General features: G+C 38.5%; 1 protein-coding gene across 1 annotated transcript in view; it reads right to left on the bottom strand.

Annotated features, from left to right (window-relative positions):
- Positions 1 to 1,656: 1,656 nt before the first annotated feature.
- LOC150075768 (uncharacterized) overlaps positions 1,657 to 23,504 on the bottom strand; it is a 28,084-nt gene continuing 6,236 nt past the window's right edge. The window contains exons 2-3 of the mRNA XM_090387004.1: positions 12,219 to 12,330; positions 1,657 to 1,881 (exon numbers count right to left, since the gene is read on the bottom strand). Of these exons, the coding sequence (XP_090243130.1) occupies positions 1,747 to 1,881; positions 12,219 to 12,330 (247 nt within the window). The 3' untranslated portion in view covers positions 1,657 to 1,746. The remainder of the gene's footprint in view (positions 1,882 to 12,218; positions 12,331 to 23,504) is intronic.

The raw sequence follows: 23,504 nt of genomic DNA, 5'->3' as shown, positions 1-23,504 counted from the left end.
CTCATCAAATTTATTAACTATAATCCTAGCATTGGTGACATGCAAGTATACATGCACCTGTTTCTACTCTTAGTTACCCTAACACAGCACATGTATTTACTTGTTCCACTATGGCTCCCAGCAGTCCTGGAAATCCCCATTGCCTTGCTTTCCTGGCTGCTGCTCAATTACATTTCAATAGAAGCAGTGCAAGAATCACTTTCACCTCTGCCAGTGGCTACTGTTAATCTATTGGTCCATGTATCCTCCCAAACTAGCACTTTTCCGACTCACCTAACTCTGCTTCGATAGCATCAGCAAATATTCTTGCACCCTTTCTATTTATGTGTATCCCATCTCTGTAGAAGCAGTCTCCCCTGTTAACCAGCACAGACCAGGCTGAGAAAAATTCTACCCCTTTAGTCTTGCACAGTCTCTCTAGGGCCGAATTGATCGACAAGGCTCTCATCATATATTCCCTCCTATCGTGTCTGGGCAGAATTGCAGCCACTTTCAAATTCAACCCTAACTCACAGCTTTTTTTTCAACACTGACCTGTAGTTGTTAACCTGGACCAGGACTGTACTTCGTAGAACCCAAGAGTGCTACGAAGGACAGTCCTGGTGCAATACAGTTACTGTAGCCTTTGCACCAATAAATCTTAAGAGCAATAATAACTACAGTTCTTCTCAGTAATTATTTTGACAGAGGAAATCTAATATTTTTATTATTTGGTTTACATTATAATTGAAAAGCAAAATAAGTTGATGTAGATAAAGCTCAATATGTAATGCAGATGGCTAAAGAATGCTGCTAAGACATGGCACTTGAGAGGTCCTATAATTTCAAGTAAATAATTCCCATTTACAAAAAATAAAGTTTTAGCCCTTAACCTTGAACCAACAATTACTGCTCAATTGTTATTTTGGAGAGGGACATGTCAGGTCCTTAACAACCAGTGCTGGGTTAAAATATGGTTACATTTTTTTTGGAGTTCTGAAGGTACTTGTACAAGATGCCCAACACCTAATCATGCTTGAATAGGTGAAAAAACTGGAAACAACAAGGGAGAATACCACTATAGTCATGCCTGCCTTCTCCCCTTCCCTATATTTATGAAGGGTTTCTTTCTTTCTGAAGTATGTTGCTTTTTATTTAAAGTGTATATAGTATACAAAAAGAAAAGAGGAGCCAAAACCCAGACCTGGGTTTTTATTCTACTTGGAGTCTCATCAGTGGGCAGGTAGGCATTGTGAAGGCCTCAACCACCCAGTGATGAGATATATCCACACTATGTGAGATTGTGTAGTAAATGAAGTAGACATAATTAAGTTTGAGACAAAGACTATAAAAAGTCATTGTGCGTGTTAGGCATAGCTTCTTTCTATATGTTTCTGTGAGCAAATCGAGTTTGCTACTTAAAGCATCAGTCTCGTATTGTAGAGACTTTTCCATGAGTTGCCTGGGTATTACGCTACACTAAATTGTTCACTGCTCTCTGTTTAAACTGTACCCAGACCTGAGTCTTGACCCTCCTAATGGGCAAGTAGACTGCTCAAATAAGTTGTGTACAGCAATTACATAAAACCACAACACTGTCTTGTATCTTAATATACTTTAATTTTTTTTTTGTTGTTGTTATAAATAATGTTTATTATCACTTCATAATGTTTTGATTATTTTTCCTCCACCATTCTCATTTATTCTTACAGCTGTTGTGCACTTTATTTTCTCCCTGCAAGAAGCATATAAAGTTTCAAATGCATATCAATCCCAAGAATTACAATGATTTAAATGACTCAAATGTTCTACCATTGTTTTGGGTCTTATAGAATCCAGTTTATTTTCTTCATAAATGGGAGGAGGAACTATCACTTTTTCATTGTAGTACTTTTCTTCCTCCTAGAAAATAAAATCAAAATACTACTATTAAATGCCATTAATATAAGGTATTTCAAAGTATGTCCAAAAACTTCTAGGATTTATTCTAGGATTAAAAAAAATAATAATAAACATTCTGAACAGTTACAGAACAATGGCTATATGAATTTTTAAAAATTACTATGAAGTTTTGAATGGTAAAAAATAAACATAATAAAATCATACAAAATGAACAAGCAAATAAGCAAGAAAAATGGCATGCTAGCATATGTGCATAATGCACCTACTGTCTTCACCATGTTCATCCATCTATTCACATGTAACAACTCAACTCCCAGTGGACATATTTTCATGAAATTTTATATTTAGGCCTTTTTAAAAGATCTGTCAAGCCACTCCAAATTTCATTAAAATTGGACCAATAGAAATCTGGCAATTATCTTTTTTCTCCCCCATCCTTATGTAATGATTCTACCCCAGTGGATGGATTTTCATGAAATTTTATATTTGGGCCTCTTAGAAAAATTTCAAACATCCCAAATTCCATTAAAATTGGGTCAATACAATTTTAATGGAATTTGGAATATTTGAAATTTTTCAAAATCTTTGAATACAATTCAAAAGATTTTTATTTCTTTGTCTATCTTGCACATAACTCAACTCTCACTGAATGGATATTTATGAAATTTTATATTTCGCTGTTTGGAACAATTTGTCAAGCCCTCCTGAATTTCATTAAAATCAAACCAACAGAAATTCACCAATTATTATATGTTTTGTTTTTTCCATACATATCAGATAGGCTATCCACCTATTGCATATTGTAGCTGAAGCACTGGAGGTTGTTGCCATGTGCTGGTTGGAGGAATGAATGGGCAATGTGGCAGATGCACAGAAACAAAATTTTCTCAGTTTGTGCATAAAAGTAGTTGCCTTTTTTTTTCTTATAAATCATAACACCTGAAATGAAACATGCATATTAATGTGCATTACATTTAATTTAAAATAAAAACAAGTTAGTTATAACTAGTTTTTATTTTATTGTGAATTAATTAAATGTAAATAAAACTAATTACACCATGTGAACTATTATGGCTGAGTGAATTTTATTGTGCAAAGAGTATCACATTAAGTAATTTAAGCTACCACATGAGAGAACTAATTAATAATTGGGAGTGCTTCTGGATTCCATATTGAATCCTATCACTAAGCATAATCAGGAAAAGCCTGAGCAGTTACTATTGTATTCTATCCTTAACTTAACCTAAGACAATAAATACATTTTTTGAAGGTGGTTATAAAATAAGGTTCCCCATTCAGGAGACACTAGTGTCAAAATGGTTAGAGATAGCACTGTGAAAATGTGTGGGTACATCATTTAGGGTATGGGGAAGCAATCTGTAGAAGAAAAAAAAAAATTTGTTCAAATTTCTGCCAGGGGAGAAATTGGCACTGTAAACACAAGGTGGAATACTCAACTTAGGATTAGATTTTAATATCAGAATTTAGAAATCTATAGATATTGTTCTATACACTTTCCTTCAATTGAGATGACATTCTGAAAACGGAGGACTGCATGCAACACAGTTTCGAGTAGCATCTCATTGGGGATGTTGGCTATATATGATGTTTAATGCTTGCTTTCTAATCGACAAGCATCTATATGGTAAACTGTCTTTCAGGTATCCCCATAGCCAGAAATCACAGGGATTGAGATCTGCTGATCAGGCTGGCCAGAACTGTGGAAAGTCTCTAGAAATGATTCAATCATCTTCGAATGTTGAATGGAGCACCTTCAATTGTCGACCAACATGGAGAGGGGCACCATATTGCATGAACACTATGGTCTCCAAGGATTGCCTTTCTTGCAGAGGGGGAATTATGTGATCGCTTAGAAGAGTGCAGTACTGTGCACTAGTTACTGTACACATCATCCCCCCCATGGGGGGCCACGAGGTATGAGTACTGCATACAGTACTCATACCTTGAGTACTGTATACAGGGGCGCCTCCGTAGCCAGGTGGGAAGGAGCAGTAGTGCGTAGCACACGCTTCTTGATTAGACCGGGGTTCGAGCCCATCACCACCAAATACGGAGGATGCGGAAAGGTCAGGGAATGACCACCGCATATCCCGGATGGCCTTAGTTGCTAATGCTCCTAAAAACCAAATAACAAATAACTGTATACAGGTCGGGAGGCCACATTTTAAGAAGGATGTAGAGCTGCTGGGACAAAGGGTTGCTCTTACGAAGAAAGGCTTAAGTTTTGCAAATTACAGTGTCTGGAGACTAGACACCTGCGAGGTGATCTGATTGAAGTGTATAAAGTCTTGAATACTTTGAGCATGCTCAATGCTGATGGGATCCTTCCTCTTGCTCAGAATAATTGCCTGAGAGGGCATAAATTCAAATTGAGGAAAGATAGTTGTAGGATAGATGTGCAGAAGTTTGCCTTTAGCCAGCTGGTGGTTGATTGCTGGAACAAACTTCCATCTGTTGTTGTAGAAGTTGATAGCTTAAATAGATTCAAGGTAGAATTAGATAAAAATTTGGAGCGAGTGCATGGGTGAAATGAGGTTTTTTTTTTTTTTTTGGCTGATGCTATATAAGCTTGCTTTCTTGCATCATGTGCCTTTAACAATGCTAATGCATTCTGACAATTGCAACTGCCACTTCATCCACTACCTCTGTTCCGATATGTGGTCATCCCTTGCCTGGAATTAAACCTAACTCCCCGTCGCTTCAAATTTCTTTATTAGTTTTCGAAGCCCCGCTGATGTCAAAGGTCCTTTATGCAAACCTTTAAGTTTCTAATATTCATCCATTAGCATTACTATTATTCTGGTAGAATAGTTTTACTAAAAGATCACGTTCCTTTTTTGTAAGAGCCATAATGGTTATTGATGGTGGCATTGGCCTTTCTGCTTTTATCTAACAGGATGTTATTTGCATAAGCAGCATATCTTGAAGTAAATGACAACTTTTACATATGTGCATTGCCATTTCTCCCCTGGTGGTGGAAATTTGATCTTATTTTTTACCCCTACATATAGCTTCCCCATACCCTAAATGACATATTCACCAAATTTCACAGTGCTAACTAACTGTTTTGACACTAGGGTCTCCTGAATAGGGATTATTTTATAACCACCGGTACATCAAAGATTAATGTCCAAGTTTGCAGACGATAAGAAGGTTGGTAGGGTTGTTAATGACAGTAAGGATGGTATGCTATTGCAACAGGATCTAGAAAAGTTGGGCAGATGGGCTGAGAGGTGATAACTGATGTTTAATATTGGCAAATGCAAAGTACTGCATATGGGTAGCAGTAACCCCAGAGTAACATACCAACTGTGCAGTACTACACTCAGGGTAGGGGAGAATGAAAAAGACCTGGGGATAATTGTGCAGTCAGATATGAAGTTTTTTGAGGAGCAAAGACATGCTGCAAGGGTAGCTCATGACAAATATTTTGCTAGCAGGGATAAGGAGGTGATTATCCCCTTGTATAAGGCAGTGGTCAAGCACACCTTGAGTACGGTATACTGGAGGCCTCATTTTAGGAAGGATGTAAAGCTGCTGGAACGAATACAGAGAAAGAAGGGAACAAATGGTTGCTGTTATGAAGAAAGTCTTAAATTCTGCAAATTGCGGCATCTGGAGACTAGTCACCCGCAAGATGATCTGATCGAGGTGTGTAAAGCCTTGAATGGTTTGAACAAGCTTAGTGCTGACAGGATTCCTCTTGCTCAGATTCCGAACCTGAGGGGGTATAAATTCAAATCGAGGAAAGATAGTTGTAGAATAGATGTGCAGAAATTTGCCTTTAGCCAGCTGGTGGTTGATTGCTGGAACAAACTTACTGTTTGTTATTTGGTTTTTAGGAGCATTAGCAACTAAGGCCATATTGCTCCGGTATATGCGGTGGTCATTCCCTGACCTTTCCGCATCCTCCATATTTGGTGGTGACGGGCTCGCACCCCGGTCTAATCAAGAAGTGTGTGCTACGCACTGCTGCTCCTTCCCACCTGGCTATGGAGGCACCTTGGAACAAACTTACATCTGTCGTTGTGAAAGTTGACAGCTTAAATAAATTCAAGGCTGAACTATACAAACTTTTGAAATTAATGGATTGGTGAAACAGGAAGTGTTTTTTTTTTTTTTTTTTTGGCTGATGTTATATAAGCTTGCTTTCTTGCATCATATGCCTCTACTAATGCTAATTTTACACAATAAAATTCACTCAATAACAAATAGTTCACATGATTTAATTAATGTTATTCACATTTACTTTAACATCCTTTTTTCAATACATTTACTGTTAACACATATATCCAAAAAAAAAAAGTGAATTTGAAAATGTACTTCCAATTGATGAAATTTGTACTACCTCATGTGGGCAATTATAATAACAGTTTTAATCAGAACTTGGTGCAGTATGTAGTCTCACATGCAGCAATAAAGTACTTCCTTACTAAACAAATGAACAGAATCTTCTCTTGTTTTAGACTTTCCATTTCGGCAGTACAAATGGCTTATGACTAAATCAGAATCATCCTTTTGATTCCACATGTAATCTTCTTCCAAAATGGAAGGAGAACTCAAGCATTCTGGTCTCTTCGGCAAGAGACCAGAATGCTTGAGTACCATTTGAACAAAAAGCAAGTTTTCTGCTCTTAGCCTGTTCAAAATCAAGTGTGAACTGATTAATAACTGCTTTACAATTGTTGCAAGCTTTGGTGTAGACAAGTTAAAAAGGATACAAGTCAATTGTGATATGCAATATTCTTATCTTGAACAACCTTAGCATATTTTAAGATGGAGTGGGAAATAAAGAATACAAGAATAATTTAACTGAAACTAGCTGAGCAAATGCTGACATTAGATTTGAAACAGTAATCTGATAAAGGAAAAGCAGAAAAGAAATCTCACAGATCATTTCATTTTGAATTTTTATAATGCCAAACAACACAAGGTTGAGAATGACCACAAGTGAAAGGCTCACATGGGGAAGAGCCCATCACCAAGTTGTGACCTGAGATGTCTAGAAAACCACTCACTTCAAATGTGTACTTAGAAGTTGTTTGTGAGAAAAAGATCGGGCATGTTGGCTGTGTGGTTAGGATTGTCTGATATTCTGGTAGGTAAATGAACAATGTGTGCAAGATCATTGGTAACGGCAAAAGCCTCAGTATCTTGACCAAGTCTGTGTGATTAGAAAACAGAAGCTAGCTAGAGTTGTGAACATTAAAATCACCAATGAAAATTACCTCACTGTCAGGAAATTTGGACTGGAGAAAGTCAAGTTTCAAAGAGTTCCAAGTGATTAGTGGAGTTTAGAGAACAATACAGGCAACAGATGAATTTTACAGAATGGACAGAAAGATAAATATGAGGAGATTCCAAAGTATTAAGTCCCTGTTTGTGAGAAAAAGATCGGGCATGTTGGCTGTGTGGTTAGGATTGTCTGATATTCTGGTAGGTAAATGAACAATGTGTGCAAGATCACTGGTAACTGCAAAAGCCTCAGTATCTTGACCAGGTCTGTGTGATTAGAAATCAGAAGCTAGCTGGAGTTGTGAACATTAAAATCACCAATGAAAATTACCTCACTGTCAGGAAATTTGAACTGGAGAAAGTCAAGTTTCAAAGAGTTCCAAGTGATTAGTGGAGTTTGGGGAACAATACAGGCAACAGATGAATTTTACAGAATGGACAGAAAGATCGATATGAGGAGATCCCAAAGTATTAAGTCCCTGACGGGAAATATCAGCGCAGACATATGCACAAGTATCACCTTTGAAGCAAAAGGAATCTTACACCGAATTTTTTGGCCAACTGAGGTGAGCAGTGGTTGAATCAACCAATAATTGAGATTCTATCAGAAAAGGTATGTGGGGTTTGGCAGACTGTAAGTGGAAATGGACATCATTGAGACTGGAACTGAGACCACATATATTTGTGAAATTAATGAGGAAGCGTTTGGGAGGTTTAGATCTTTTTACAGATCAGCTTGTTCTATTAGTTTGATGACGTATTGAGTAATAAGAAAAGGTGGTAAGGTCATGTTTAAAATAATGAAATTTTTGAATATGGCCTACACACGACAAGAATATACACCAGCTCCTTGACATAATGCGGCCTCGACAATGCTCCTCACTTCTGCATACACACTACTCCCTCCAGTCACTGTCTTGCAGATATGAGGAAGCGAGATTATACACTAGCTGATCCGGAAACCTCCTAGAGAGTTACCAATAGGTTCGGCGGTCCAGTCTAACGGCCACTCTAGAACTATATAGCAGCCATCCTGCAAACACCATTTTACAGCTGTACCCTCAAAATGTAAGGAAGATTGGGTCTTGTCAGGACATCAATCATAACTTCAAAATACATCAATCATACTGCATGATGGGACAGATGTTGAGAGACTTTGATATGGAGACTAAAGATGGGTTCCACCACTTCAAGCCTCCAATAAGCAAAGTGGTGGTAATGCATTGGTTGTCGAGTCATCTACCACCTAGTATTGCCTGGTAACACAGAGGGGCAGCATTCCTCCATGTGGTGTAGACACCACGCCTCGACCCCTGCTTACGTTGGTTCGCACCCGAGTGGTCACCTCCAGCATACTAAGTGCCGTATTTCAGGACTTTCACAGAGGGATTACGCTCAGGGTTACTAACAGTCTATTGGCGCCTCCATAGCCAGATGGGAAGGAGCAGCAGTGCATAGCACACGCTTCTTGATTAGACCGGGGTTCGAGCCCGTCACCACCAAACATGGAGGATGCGGAAAGGTCAGGGAATGACCACTGCATATCCCGGAGCAATATGGCCTTAGTTGCTAATGCTCCTAAAAACCAAATAAAGAACTAACTAACAGTCCCACTATTGCAAAGCTGAAAATAGAGGATTTGGCTCTCACAGACTAACTGGACTTTGCTGAAATTAGGTCCATTTGACTTTAGTGTCACGTGCATAACAGTTCCATCAGCATTTTAGACTCCAAGGTAGCAAGCTAAGCTTGGCATTCCTGAGAGAATGTCTGTAAAAGCCTCAAGGCTTTCGGAGACATTTTCTTAGGCATGTCAGGACCAAAGTTCTGAATAAATAGGTACACTTAAATAGAAAGGGTGCAAGAATATTTGCTGATGCTATTGAGGCAGTGTTAGGTGGGTCAGAAAACTGCTAGCTTGGGTGGGGGGGGGATACAAGGACTAATAGATTAACAGTAGCCACTGGCAGAGGTGAAAGTGATTCTTGCACTGCTTCTATTGGAATGAGCAGAAGCCTGGAAAACAAGATGCAGGATATTTCAGAGACTGCTGGGAATCACTGCGGTACAAGTAAACACATGGGTTGTGTTAGGGTAGCTAAGTATAGGAACAGGTGCATGTATACTTGCATGTACACCAATGCTAGGAGCTTGGTAAATAAATTTGATGAATTTGAGGTATTGCTCAAAGCATCAAAGGCGGATATTGTTGGGATATCAGAGACGTGGTGTCACACAGATATAAGGAATGCAGAACTGGAATTTGGGGAGTGCAATGTGTACAGAAAGGATAGATAGGATAGGAAGGGAGGAGGGGTTATGCTATTAGTTAAGATACACATAAAATCCAAGGAAGTGAAGCCAGTCGACATCGCTGGACAGTGCAGTGTCGAGTCAGTTTGGTGTGACATAAGCATTGGGAGATCAAAATTGAGAGTAGGAGTGTGCTGTAGGCCTAATGACTGATGAGTATAATAAGAAACTGTACAGGGAAATAGAGTGGGCCAGTAAATCAGAGAGTCTTATAATGGGGGATTTTAGTTTCCCAGATATTGACGGGAATTTGTGGGTTGGTCACTCACACACTAGCAAGGCTTTTGTGGATTTATTGGATGATTCTTTTCTACATCAGCATGTTCGGGAAGCAACTAGAGGTAGTAATACTGCTGATTTGATTATCAGTAGTGATTCTTCATGCATAAAGAATCTGCAGATAAAGGAATCACTAGGTGGCAGTAATCACAGTGTGCTGAAGCGGGATTTACTCAAAGAGGTAACTACCATCAGGGGTAAAGGGAAGGGTTTTTCTTTTGTAAAGGCGACTACGATGGTCTGAGACAGTATTTAAATTCTACACAGTGGGACCAATTGATGATGTTACCAACAGCAAATTCAAAATGGGAAGCATTCAAAGAACTTATCTTGGAAGCTACGAGGCTTTACATACCAACTAAGAAATATTGTTCACGGTTTAGGCCTAAACGGATGTCAGATGAACTAATGAGACATATGGCAGAGAAGAAAAATGCATGGGACACATATAAATTAACATGTGACACAGAAACCTATGATAGATATAAGTTGATCTGTAACCAAGTTACAAAGGAGGTTAGGCAGGCGAAGGCAGATTATGAGAAATCTTTGGCAAAGAATGCAAAGAAAAACAGCAGAGTTCTTTACTTATGTAAACTCTAGAAGGAAGGGGATGAATCAGATTGGTCCACTTGATATCGATGGTTCAACTGTTGATGATCCTGCTCAGGTAGCTAATAAACTAAATGAATATTTTGCATCGACATTCACACACGAGGAGTTATTCAGCGAGGGGAACCAGAGGTGAATTCGACTCTGGCAGTAAGCTAGATAATCTTGTAATAACTGAGAGTAAAGTGGAGGAGAAATTGTTGAAGATAAACACAAGAAAGGCACCTTGGGTGGATGGGATCTATCCAGTTATATTAAAGGAGGCAGCAAAGGAAGTAAGCAAACCCTTAGCCATAATTATGAGAGCGTTCTTGGACTCAGGGGAGGTACCCATGGACTGGAGATATGAAAATGTGATCCCAATTCACAAAGGAGGATCAAAGGCTGACAAGTAATTATAGACCTGTGAGTTTAACTTCTGTTCCAGGAAAATTAATGGAGGCACTGGTTAAAGAACCACTGCAGGATCATCTAGACGACTTCAGTTATAGCTCGGACACAGCATGGTTTTGTTAAGGGAAAGTCTTGCCTGACCAATTTGATTGGATACTATGATGCAGTCACAAAAGAACTGGATGCAGGGAATAACTTTGATATTATATACTTGGATCTTAGAAAGGCTTTTGATACTGTTGCACATGGAAGACTGCTGCACAAATTGGAGCAGTGTGGCACTGGAGGCAAATTGCTGCTATGGATAAAGGGGTGGTTGAGGGGGAGAAGACAGAGTGGTAATCAATGGACACTGCTCATCGTGGACTAATGTTATTAGTGGAATCCCTCAGGGTTCAGTGTTGGGTCCATTGTTGTTTTCTGTATTTATAAATGATATTGATGATGGTATATCAAGCTTAATTTTCAAATTTGCGGGGTTGTTAAGGACACTACTGACGCTATGCTGCTGCAATAGGATCTGGAAAGGTTGAGCAGATTGGCTGAGAGGTGGCAAATGAAGTTTAACATTGACAAATGTAAAGTACTACATATGGGAAACAGCAACCCCAGAGCAACGTATCAACTCTGTGGTACTACACTGACAGTGGTAGAGAATGAAAAGGGCCTGGAGATAATTGTGCAGGCAGATTTGAAGTTCTCTGAATAGTGCAGACGGGCTGCAAGAGTAGCTCATGCTGTCTTGTCAATGATATACAGGAATTTTTCTAGCAGGGATAAGGAGGTGATTATTCCCTTGTATAACGTAATGGTCAGGCCACACCTTGAGTACTGTATACAGGTCTGGAGGCCTCATTTCAAGAAGGATGTAGAGTTGCTGGAAAGAGTACAGAGAAGGGCAACAAGATTAGTGAAAGGAACAAAGGGTTGTTCTTATGAAGAAAGGCTTAAGTTTTGCAAATTACAGTGTCTAGAGACTAGGCACCGGCGAGGTGATAGAGGTGTATAAAGCCTTGAATGGTTTGAGCATGCTCAATGCTGATGGGATTCTTCCTCTTGCTCAAAATAATCACCTGAGAGGGCATAAATTCAAATTGAGGAAAGACAGATGTAGGATAGATGTGCAGAAATTTGCCTTTAGCCAGTGGGTAGTTGGTTGGTGGAACAGACTTCCATCCCTTGTTGTGGAAGTTGATAGCCTAAATAAATTTAAGGCTCAGCTGGACAGGTATTTCGAACGAATGGAGGGATGAAGTGTAAGTGTTTTTTTTTTTTTTTTTTTGGCTGACGCTGCATAAGCTTGCTTTCTTGCATCATATGCCTCTACTAATGCTAAACCTGCTATTAAATGACATTGATCTATATTTTTATCTCCTATTCCTTTCATTCTTGTATGGTCTGGATACTAGAGACCTCTAAAATGGTGCATTTTAATGATAATGAATATTTCTAGATATTCTGCTGATATTATATAATATACTTACCTCAGTTAAATATGGTTTGCTGATATATATCATATTTTCCTCTTCTAAACACATCTGTCTCCACACTCTTAGTCTTGTGTTTTCCCCAACAGGTGGCACAAGTCTGTTTTTTCTGAAACAAAAAAAATTATCAAGTTTATTTTCTCATGAATTCTTAGAACTTTATAATGTTTTGTCACAATGCTGGTGTCCAAATACAAATCCTACTGACACCGTAAAGGCACGGCATAAAGAATAAAAATTAGCATAGCACTCACTTCATCACACCAGTTTTCTGGCTGTTGAGATAAAATTTTGATTAATTTTGCAAAATTCTGAGATTCTATATCTGAGGTACAGCAGAAACATGATTATCTGCACTTTTATTAACCTAGTTTTCTGTTAACTGAGCCAGCCAGCCAGCCAAAGTCAAAAAATAAATAATAATAATAATAATAAATAAATAAAAAATCTTAGAAGTTATAAGAATACATGACTGATCTGGAAGTGAATGACTTTGAGTCACTCAGTACCATCCTCACAATTGTTTACTGGACAGCGCATGTGTGGACTGATGAGTCACATTGCTGTCAAAGAGAATTGATAAATATTAAAAACTGGGACTGTTATTTGGCTACAAAACAAGATAAATATGTTTCTATCAAAAGTTAATCCAACAAATGCAAATATAATACACTAGTTCTCATTGGTTTTGCCTCTGTATCCACACTGAATTTTTGAAAAAAAAAAAAAAAAAACCACAAATTTAGTCAAGTACACTGAGACATCAAACAAGCTCAAAAAAGAAACATGTTGCTTCAACACAGTGCCACTGTGAAATATTTTTGCACCCTAGGCAAATCAAGCATTTGGAACTCTTAAATAATCCACATGATCGCAAAGCCCCCCCACCCAAATGGCACCATACGCATTTGCCTGGATGCCTACCATACCATAGCAGCACTGCTTCAAAATGACAATGTGAAATCTCACTGTAACCATATAACGATGGTAAGAATTTCACTCCTAGGATTTGAAGTTGTTTTGCACCCCTCCCATACTTCAGATTTAACCCTAAGCAACTTTTTTGTTCCCAAGGCTTAAAAAACACTGAAACAACCCATGACTCTGATGAAGAAGTTAAAATAGTCATGAAGAAATGGTTGGCTTCTTAGCAGTGGTGTAGCCAGAGTAGGGTCAGCAGGTACATTGTGGTACCCCTCCCATACTTCAGATTTAACCCTAAGCAACTTTTTTGTTCCCAAGGCTTAAAGAACACTGAAACAACCCATGACTCTGATGAAGAAGTTAAAATAGTCATGAAGAAACGGTTGGCTTCTTAGCAGTGGTGTAGCCAGAGTAGGGTCAGCAGGTACATTGTACCCCCCCCCCACACTGAAATCTGGTATTGTGGTGCTTTTTAGAATTAGGCAATTGCTGCCATTTTTTTTGTGAATGTACCTGCTGCAAAAAAATCATGGCTATGCTACTGCTTCTCAGCTAAAAGAAATTTTACTTAAATGGCATACAAAAGCTTGTTAAGCACCAGATGAAATGTATTGTTAGGTGAGGCATATGAAGAAAAATGATATGCTGAAAGACAAATTTTTTTTTTATCTATAGGTATGTTTTTAATTTATCTTCATTCCTTCAAAAGTTATGCAATGAGAGGCATTACTTTTTGGCCCACTACCAAATAAAAAATCAATGCTATTTTAACACAATTTCTTCCCAGCAGTGTCATGTCATCCAACAATGTAGTCAAACAGTGCAATCAAAAATGCAGGTCTATATGTGAACTGTGAATAATGCCACACAAATCCATCTGTAATAAAATGTAGGCATACTTTCATGTAATCTGAATAAACAACTAACAAAGGTACATAAATTTTGACATGTAGAGCCAAGTATACCTTGTACAATTTTATTATAAAGATTGTTTAAAAAAGTAGCGGCAACACTGTTGTATGCATGTGACTGTAATCAGGAATCATGCAGCACAGACTACATATAAAAGGAGACAGGACAGTTGTATAGTATCAGTGTATTTCTAAGTGTATGTGAATAGGAGAGTTATTTTGCCAAACAAAGAAGAGAAGGTGCATGCTGCAGGTGCTCTGAGTTATATTTATGGTGTTTTTCTGAAATGCAGTCACACATAAGCCAGTAACCAAATGCAAGACTAAATGATGATACCTAAGTTCTCCCCATCCAAAAAAATTCAGACAAGAATCAGGGAACACAAAAATAATGCTGATCATTGTCTAAGACTGGGAAGGCATCAATCTGTGTTATGCCATTCCACAAGTCAGCTGCATACTATACTTGGGTTTCTGAAGAAGCATTTGTGCCCAGCAATATAACAAAGGTACAGCCCTCACCTAGACCAGCGTTCCCCAAACTGTGTTCCATGAGATGAGATGTAAACAAGTGTTCCATGAAAAATCGTATTTAATAATTAAAAAAATAATAATAAAATAAAATAATAAATTTTGCAAATTTGTAGCATATGCCACTTTTCTATCATTATAATTTTTAACATTATTTTTTTCAGTTATTAATATACTGACAGACTAATAATGAAATAGACAGCAGAACACTTTATTTTGGCAGGCGTGGCATAGAGAAACATGTGTAGAGGTGATGACAGGGGGGGGGGCCTCGTTGGTAGGCACTGCAAAACTGCAGCATCTCCCAACCCTTTAAATGTAAATATACAGTCAATGGAATTATATGAAATATTGTGAAGAACAATGCAACGTAATGAATATTTTTATTAACACGTCCTGCATATAGTATACTCATCCACTATTTCCAATAATAAACAAATAAAAACATGAAATCATTTCCAACTTTGAAATATAATCTTAGGCAGAACTGTGCGCTACACAGTTCCAAATTTTGACAGAATAATGCCACAGTGGGTCAGTCAATGCCTAGTTGGCAGGTTGCCAATACACATTTTCATAGGTGACAAAACGAGCCAAAGGAACTGTGGAGCAAGCAGTGCCAATTTTAAAAGTGCACCGAAATTGAATGAAAAAGTTATTAATCTATTTTCAACAATATAAAACTGAAGAATCGACTTTATTTTTAAATAAAATTTCAAGATTACAAGTCTGTTAATGGTAAGTGTCCAGTTAATGTTTTGCAGCATTTTTAACTTGCTTATTATTATTACTATGTCTACATGTCTTATAACCAAGGCAATTTAATGTAACTTTAAGAGGCAGCACTCCCATACATCACAGTCACGAGCAGCCACTGGTAATGACATCTATGAAAAAGTAGCAATGTAGTGATCTAATATGCCATTCGTATGCGATTTGGCCTGGAATGCACGGGTTGAAGGTGAGGGGAAGCAAACCGATATCATAGCTAAACTCACTTCCTTATATAAATTTTTTTTGATAATTATTGGTATTTTTAAATATTATTATTAAAATAAATGACCATGGATTTGTGGTTGGAAAAAAGGAACTTTAAAGCAAGAAGCAAGTACTTCTAGTATTGCAACTGTTGATGAAAACGAACACAATTTTGTGACGCTTCAAAGTGAGGACAGACAATCACAACCTTTTGTTCCCCAAATATCCGAAGTGAAAAAAACAGGAACCAACTAATAAAAGACCAAAACGAAAGTATGATGACAGTTATTTGAATTTCAACTTTACACATTTTGGAAATAAAGATGCTCCTGATGCACAATGCACTGCATGTAATGAAATATTAGCAACAGTTCTTTGGGTCCTGCTAAACTTGTGTATCTTAAGTGTTGAATAAATAGGTTGTGAGATGAAAAGTGTTCTGTGACTGAAAGAGTTTGGGAAATGCTGACCTAGACAGTGTCAATCACTTTGCATGGCAATATAAGATGTAGTAGTGCTGTGAAGACATCACTATTGCCATAGTGACAACAAATGAAATATTTTCAGTTATCAAAAAATTGTTAAACTCTCTGGATGAGAGTTTAACAATTTTATGATAATTGTAGAGGGAACAGGTGCAAAGTTACTACAATTAAAATGCATTGGTGGTTGACAGAATCTATCCAATTAGTGGTATCACATTCTTGCACCTTTGATGGTTTTAAGTTCATCTATCCATCATGTGCCTTCTCCTTGTGGAAGTTGATAGATTAAATAAATTCAAGGAAGAATTGCACAAACATTTAGAGGGAATGGATGTGTGAAATGGGAATTTTTTTTTTTTTTGGGTGATGCTGTATAAGCTTGCTTTTTTGCATCATATGCTTCTAGTAATGCTAATAATAAAGATCTCCTTCCAGGAGATTGACTAATAAGGATCTCCAGTCTTCCTTCTTCTCTGCCACTCTTGCAAGTTCCTTGAATTTGAACCTACTATAGTCTTCTGTACTGTATTTCCTATCCATGATTGTGTATGCAAGGGGCAAAGTTTACTTTTACTTTCAACCAAGGATTTCCATTCTGAGGTAGCGAACCTTTTTAGGGGTAGCGAGTTCCATTCTCCAGAATTCATTTCTGGGGAATCCCAGAATGGATTTCCGTTAAATCTCTTAAAAAACTACTCTCAATTTCAAAACACAAAATGAATACAATGAAAATGAATACAAAATGCTAGCTTGGGGGATATACAAACTAATAGATTAACAATAGCCCTGGCAGAAGTCAAAGTGATTCTTGCACTGCTTCTATTAGAAAGAAATGGAATTTGGGGAGTACAATGTGTACAGGAAGGATAGATATGATAGGAAGGAAGGAGGGGTTATGCTATTAGTTAAGAAACACATAAATCCAAGGAAGTTCAGCCAGCTGACATGGCTGGACAGTGCAGTGGCAAGTCAGTTTGGTGTGACATAAGCACTGGGAAAGCAAAATTGAGAGTAGGAGTGTGTTATAGGCCTAATGACTCTGATGAGTATAATAAACAACTGTACAGAGAAACAGAGTGGAGCACTAAATCAGAATGTCTTATAATGGGGGATTGTAATTTCCCAGATATTGACTGGAATTTGTGGATTGGTCACTCACACTATAGCAAGGCTTTTGTGGATTTATTGGACAACTGTTTTCTACAGAAGCACGTTCGGGAGGCAACTAGAGGGAGTAATACTCTTTATTTGATTATCAGTAGTTATTCTTCATGCATTAACAATCTGCAGATAAATGAACCATAGGTGGCAGTGATCACAGTGTGCTGAAATGGGACTTACTCAAAGAGGTAACTACCATCAGGGGTAAAGGGAAGGATTTTTTGTTTTCGTAAAGGTGACGACGATGGTCTGAAACAATATTTAAATTCTATACAATGGGACCAACTAATGATGTTACCAACAGCAAATTCAAAATGGGAAGTATTCAAACAATTAATCTTGAAAGCTACTAGGCTTTTCATACCAACTAAGAAATATTGTTCATGGTTTAGGCCTAACTTGGAAATTTTGGCTGGAACAGCATAAGCCTCAGGCTTTTTTGCACCATATGGCTAATAATAATAATAATAATAATAAAAGGATATCAGATGAACTAATGAGACATGTAGCAGAGAAGATAAAATCCATGGGATACATATAAATTAACAGCAAATAGTTATTTACTTATGTAAACTCTAGAAGGAAGGGAATGCATCAGATTGGTCCACTTGATATTGATGGTTCAACTGTTGGTGATCCTGCTCAAGTAACTAACAAACTAAATGAGTATTTTGCATCTACATTCACACATGAGCAGTTATTCAGGGAGGGGAATGCCAGAGGCAAATTAAACTCTGGCAGTGAGCTAGATGATTTTGTAATAACTGAGAGGAAAGTGGAGGAGAAATTGTTGAAGATAAACACAAGAAAGGCACCCGGGGTGGATGGGATCTATCCAGTTATATTAAAAGAGGCAACAAAGGAAGTAAGAATACCCTTAGCCATAATTATGAGAGCATCCTTGGAATCAGGGGAGGTACCCATGGACTGTAGATGTGCAAATGACCCCAATTCACAAAGGAGGATCAAAGGGCGACAAGTAATTAAAGGCCTGTTAGTTGAACTTCTGTTCCAGGGAAATTAATGGAGGCTCTGGTTAAAGAAACACTGCGGGATCATCTAGACAAGACTTCAGTTTTAGCTCAGACACAGCATGGGTTTGTTAAGGGGAAGGTCTCGTGTGACCAATTTGATTGCATACTATGATGTAGTCACAAAGGAATGGGATTCAAAGAATAATTCTGATATCATATATTTGGATCTTAGAAATGCTTTTGACACTGTTGCACATGGAAGACTGCTCCACAAATTGGAGGAGTGTGGCATTGGAGGTAAATTGCTGTTTTGGATAAGGAGTTGGTTGAGTGGAAGAAGACAGAGTGGTAATCAATGGATATTGCTCTTCGTGGACTAATGTTATTAGTGGAATCCCCCAGGATTCAATGTTGGGTCCATTGTTGTTTTCTGTATTTATTAATGATACTGATGATAGTATATCAGGCTTACTGTCCAAGTTTGCAGACGATATGAAGGTTGGCAGGGTTGTTAATAACACTAATGACAGTACGCTGTTGCAACAGGATCCTGAAAAGTTGAGCAGGTGGGCTGAGAGGTGGCAACTGAAGTTTAACATTGACAAATGTAAAGTACTGCATATGAGAAGCAGTAACCCCAGAGTAACATATCAACTGTGAGGTACTACACTGACAGTAGTAGAGAATGAAAAGGACCTGTGGTATTTGTGCATACAGATATGAAGTTTTCTGAGCAGTTCAGATGGTCTGCAAGGGTAGCTTATGGTGTCTTGCCAGTGATACACAGGAATTTTGCTAGCAGGGATAAGGAGGTGATTATCCCCTTGTATAAGGCAATGGTCAGGCCACACCTTGAGTACTGTATACAGGCCTGGAGGCCTCATTTTAAGAAGGATGTAGAGCTGTTGGAACAAGTGCAGAGAAGGGCAACAAGGTTAGTGAATGGAACAAAGGATTTTGAAGAAAGGCTTAAGTTTTGCAAATTTGTGTCTGGAGACTAGACACCTGCAAGGTGATCTGATTGAGGTGTATAAAGCATTGAATGGATTGAGCATGCTCAATGCTGATGAGATTCTTGCTCAGAATAATTACCTGAGGGGGCATAAATTCAAATTGAGGAAAGATGGTTGTATGATAAATGTGCAAAAGGTTGCCTTTAGGCAGCAGGTGGTTGATTGCTGGAACAAACTTCCATCTGTCATTGTAGAAGTTGATAGCTTAAATAGATTCAAGGCAGAACAAGACAAACATTTGGAGTGAGTGGATGGGTGAAATGAGAAGGGTTGTGTTTTTTTGGTTGATGCTATATATGCTTGCTTTCTTGCATCACGTGTCTTTACTAATGCTAATGATGCTTTATTATCCTTTTTAATCATACCAAATCTTTCACTCCAAGATTCTTAAAATTCTCACCTACTCCCCTCTTCATTTGAACGTTTTTGTTGTGTTGATATTCTAATCAATCTGTAAAGGACAAGCAATTTGTCCTTTACAGATTGATGGCAATTTAAATATTTATGAGAATATATAGGAATTAATGAAGAAAATCTTCCATCTCCATGCCACATACAAACCAATTGCCAATTATGGAGGCTACATTAAATACTGAATGCGGATAATATATCTCACATAACTTTACCAATAACTTATGTTCTGGATGAAATATATCATTCTGTTTTTTCTTCTTAAATAGCCTATGAAATCGTATTTTTCTTCAATTTGTACTAAAAGCTAATGCTAGTCTTAAATTTTTGCAAATGACTGTAAATATGATCACAATAGTCATATAAATCGCAAAATTTGGAACTAGTAGTTGTTGGTGACTATTGTCAGGGAAACATGCTTTGTAAAAAGGATAGGTGGAACTGGACCAGGGTATGTCTGCCAGGGGCAAAGGTTGATGACGTTGTAGAGCAGATATCATCTTTTAAGGGCACAAAAGATGATATAGTTGTACACGTTGGCACAAATGATATTAAGAGTAGGAGACGGGCGGAATTACTTAACAAGTACAGGTCACTGATGAAAAAAAGCCGTGAATTAGGGTTGAATTTGAAAGTGTCTGCAATTCTGGGCAGACACGATAGGAGGGAGTATATGATGAGAGCCCTGTCGATCAATTCGGCCCTGGAAAGATTGTGCAGGGCTAAAGGGGTAGAATTATTTTCAGCCTGGTCGGTATTTGTTAACAGGAAAGACTGCTTCTACAGGGATGGGATACACTTAAATAGAAAGGGTGCAAGAAAGTTTGCTGATGCTATCGAGGCAGTGTTAGGCGGGTCGGAAAACTGCTAGATTGGGGGGATACAAGGACTAATAGATTAACAGTAGCCACTGGCAGAGGTGAAAGTGATATTTGCACTGCTTCTATTGGAATGAGATGCAGCCTGGAAAATAAGATGCAGGATATTTCAGAGACTGCTGGGAATCATTGGGGTACAAGTAAACACATGGGTTGTGTTGGGGTAGCTAAGAAAAAGAACAGGTGCATGTATACTTGCGTGTACACCAATGCTAGGAGTTTAGTAAATAAATTTGATGAATTTGAGGTATTGCTCAAAACATCAAAGGCAGATATTGTGGGGATTTCAGAGACGTGGTGTCACACAGATATAAGGAATGCAGAACTGGAATTTGGGGAGTACAATGTCTACAGAAAGGATAGACAGGATAGGAAGGGAGGAGGGGTTATGCTATTAGTTAAAAAACACATAAAATCCAAGGAAGTGAAGCCAGTCGACATCGCTGGACAGTGCAGTGTCGAGTCAGTTTGGTGCGACATAAGCATTGGGAGATCAAAATTGAGAGTAGGAGTGTGCTATAGGCCTAATGACTCTGATGAGTATAATAAGAAACTGTTCGGAGAAATAGTGGGCCAGTAAATCACAGAGTCTTATAATGGGAGATTTTAATTTTCCAGATATTGACTGGAATTTGGGGGCTGGTCACTCACACACTAGCAGGGCTTTTGTGGATTTATTGGATGATTGTTTTCTACATCAGCATGTTCGGGAGGCAACTAGAGGGAGTAATACTCTTGATTTGATTATCAGTAGTGATTCTTCATGCATTAAGAATCTGCAGATAAATGAACCACTAGGTGGCAGTGATCACAGTGTGCTGAAGTGGGAGTTACTCAAAGAGGTAACTACCATTAGGGGTAAAGGGAAGGGGTATTGCTTTCGTAAAGGCAACTACAATGGACTGAGACAGTATTTAAATTCTATACAGTGGGATCAACTGATGATATTGCCAACAGCAAATTCAAAATGGGAGGCATTCAAAGAACTTATCTTGGAAGCTACTAGGCTTTACATACCAACTAAGAAATATTTTTCAAAGTTTAGGCCTAAATAGATGTCAGATGAACTAATGAGGCATATGGCAGAGAAGAAAAATGCATGGGATACATACAAATTAACATGTGACACAGATGCCTATGATAGATACAAGTTGATCTGTAACCAAGTTACAAAGGAGGTTAGGCAGGCGAAGGCAGATTACGAGAGATCCTTGGCAAGGGATGCGAAAAAAAACAGCAAAGAGTTCTTTACTTATGTAAACTCTAGAAGGAAGGGGATGAATCAGATTGGTCCACTTGATATCGATGGGTCAACTGTTGATGATCCTGCTCAGGTAGCTAACAAACTAAATGAATATTTTGCATCGACATTCTCACATGAGGAGTTATTAAGAAAGGGGAATGCCAGAGGTATTCAACTCTGGCAGTAAGCTAGAGAATCTTGTAATAACTGAGAGTAAAGTGGAGGAGAAATTGTTGAAGATAAACACAAGAAAGGCACCTGGGGTGGATGGGATCTATCCAGTTATATTAAAGGAGGCAGCAAAGGAAGTAAGCAAACCCTTAGCCATAATTATGAGAACTTCCTTGGACTCAGGGGAGGTACCCATGGACTGGAGATGTGCAAATGTGACCCCAATTCACAAAGGAGGATCAAAGGCTGACACAAGTAATTATAGACCTGTGAGTTTAACTTCTGTTCCTGGAAAATGAATGGAGGCACTGGTTAAAGAAGCACTGCAGGATCATTAGCATTAGCATTAGTAGAGGCATTTGATGCAAGAAAGCAAGCTTATGCAGCATCAGCCAAAAAAAAAAAAAAAAAAAAAAAAAACCACTCCCACTTCACCCCTCTGTTCGTTCAAAATACCTGTCCAGCTGAGCCTTAAACTTATTTAGGCTATCAACTTCCACGACAAGGGATGGAAGTCTGTTCCACCAACCAACCACTCGCTGGCTAAAGGCAAATTTCCGCACGTCTATCCTACATCTGTCTTTCCTCAATTTGAATTTATGCCCTCTCAGGTGATTATTCTGAGCGAGAGGAAGAATCCCATCAGCATTGAGCATGCTCAAACCATTCAATGCTTTATACACCTCTATCAGATCACCTCGCTGGTGCCTAGTCTCCAGACACTGTAATTTGCAAATCTTAAGCCTTTCTTCGTATGAGCATCCCTTTGTTCCATTCACTAATCTTGTTGCCCTTCTCTGTACTCGTTCCAGCAGCTCTACATCCTTCTTGAAATGAGGCCTCCAGGCCTGTATACAGTACTCTAGGTGTGGCCTGACCATTGCTTTATACAAGGGAATAATCACCTCCTTATCCCTGCTAGAAAAATTCCTATATATCATTGACAATACACCATGAGCTACTCTTGCAGCCCGTCTGCACTGCTCAGAGAACTTCATATCTGCCTGCACAACCACCCCCAGGTCCCTTGCATTCTCTACCACTGTCAGTGCAATACCACAGAGTTGATACGTTGCTCTGGGGTTGCTGTTTCCCATGTGTAGTACTTTACATTTCTCAATGTTAAACTTCATTTGCCACCTCTCAGCCCATCTGCTCAACCTTTCCAGATCCTGTTGCAGCAGCATAGTGTCAGTAGTGTCCTTGACAACCCTGCCTACCTTTGTATCGTCTGCAAACTTCGACATTAAGCTTGATATACCATCATCAATATCATTTATGAATACAGAAAACAATAATGGACCCAACACTGAGCCCTGAGGGACTCCACTAATAACATTAGTCCACGACGAGCAGTGTCCATTGATTACCACTCTCTGTCTTCTCCCCCTCAGCCACCCCTTTACCCACAGCAGCAATTTGCCTCCAATGTTACACTGCTCCAATTTGTGCAGCAGTCTTCCATGTGCAACAGTATCAAAAGCCTTTCTAAGATCCAAGTATATAATATCAAAGTTATTCCCTGCATCCAGTTCCTTTGTGACTGCATCATAGTATCCAATCAAATTGGTCAGGCAAGACTTCCCCTTAACAAAACCATGCT

This window comes from Mastigoproctus giganteus, chromosome 13, assembly GCF_048544385.1.
Source record: "Mastigoproctus giganteus isolate SK-2022 chromosome 13, ASM4854438v1, whole genome shotgun sequence".
Classification (NCBI taxonomy): domain Eukaryota; kingdom Metazoa; phylum Arthropoda; class Arachnida; order Uropygi; family Thelyphonidae; genus Mastigoproctus; species Mastigoproctus giganteus.
This window is presented reverse-complemented; position numbering and strand designations above follow the sequence as displayed.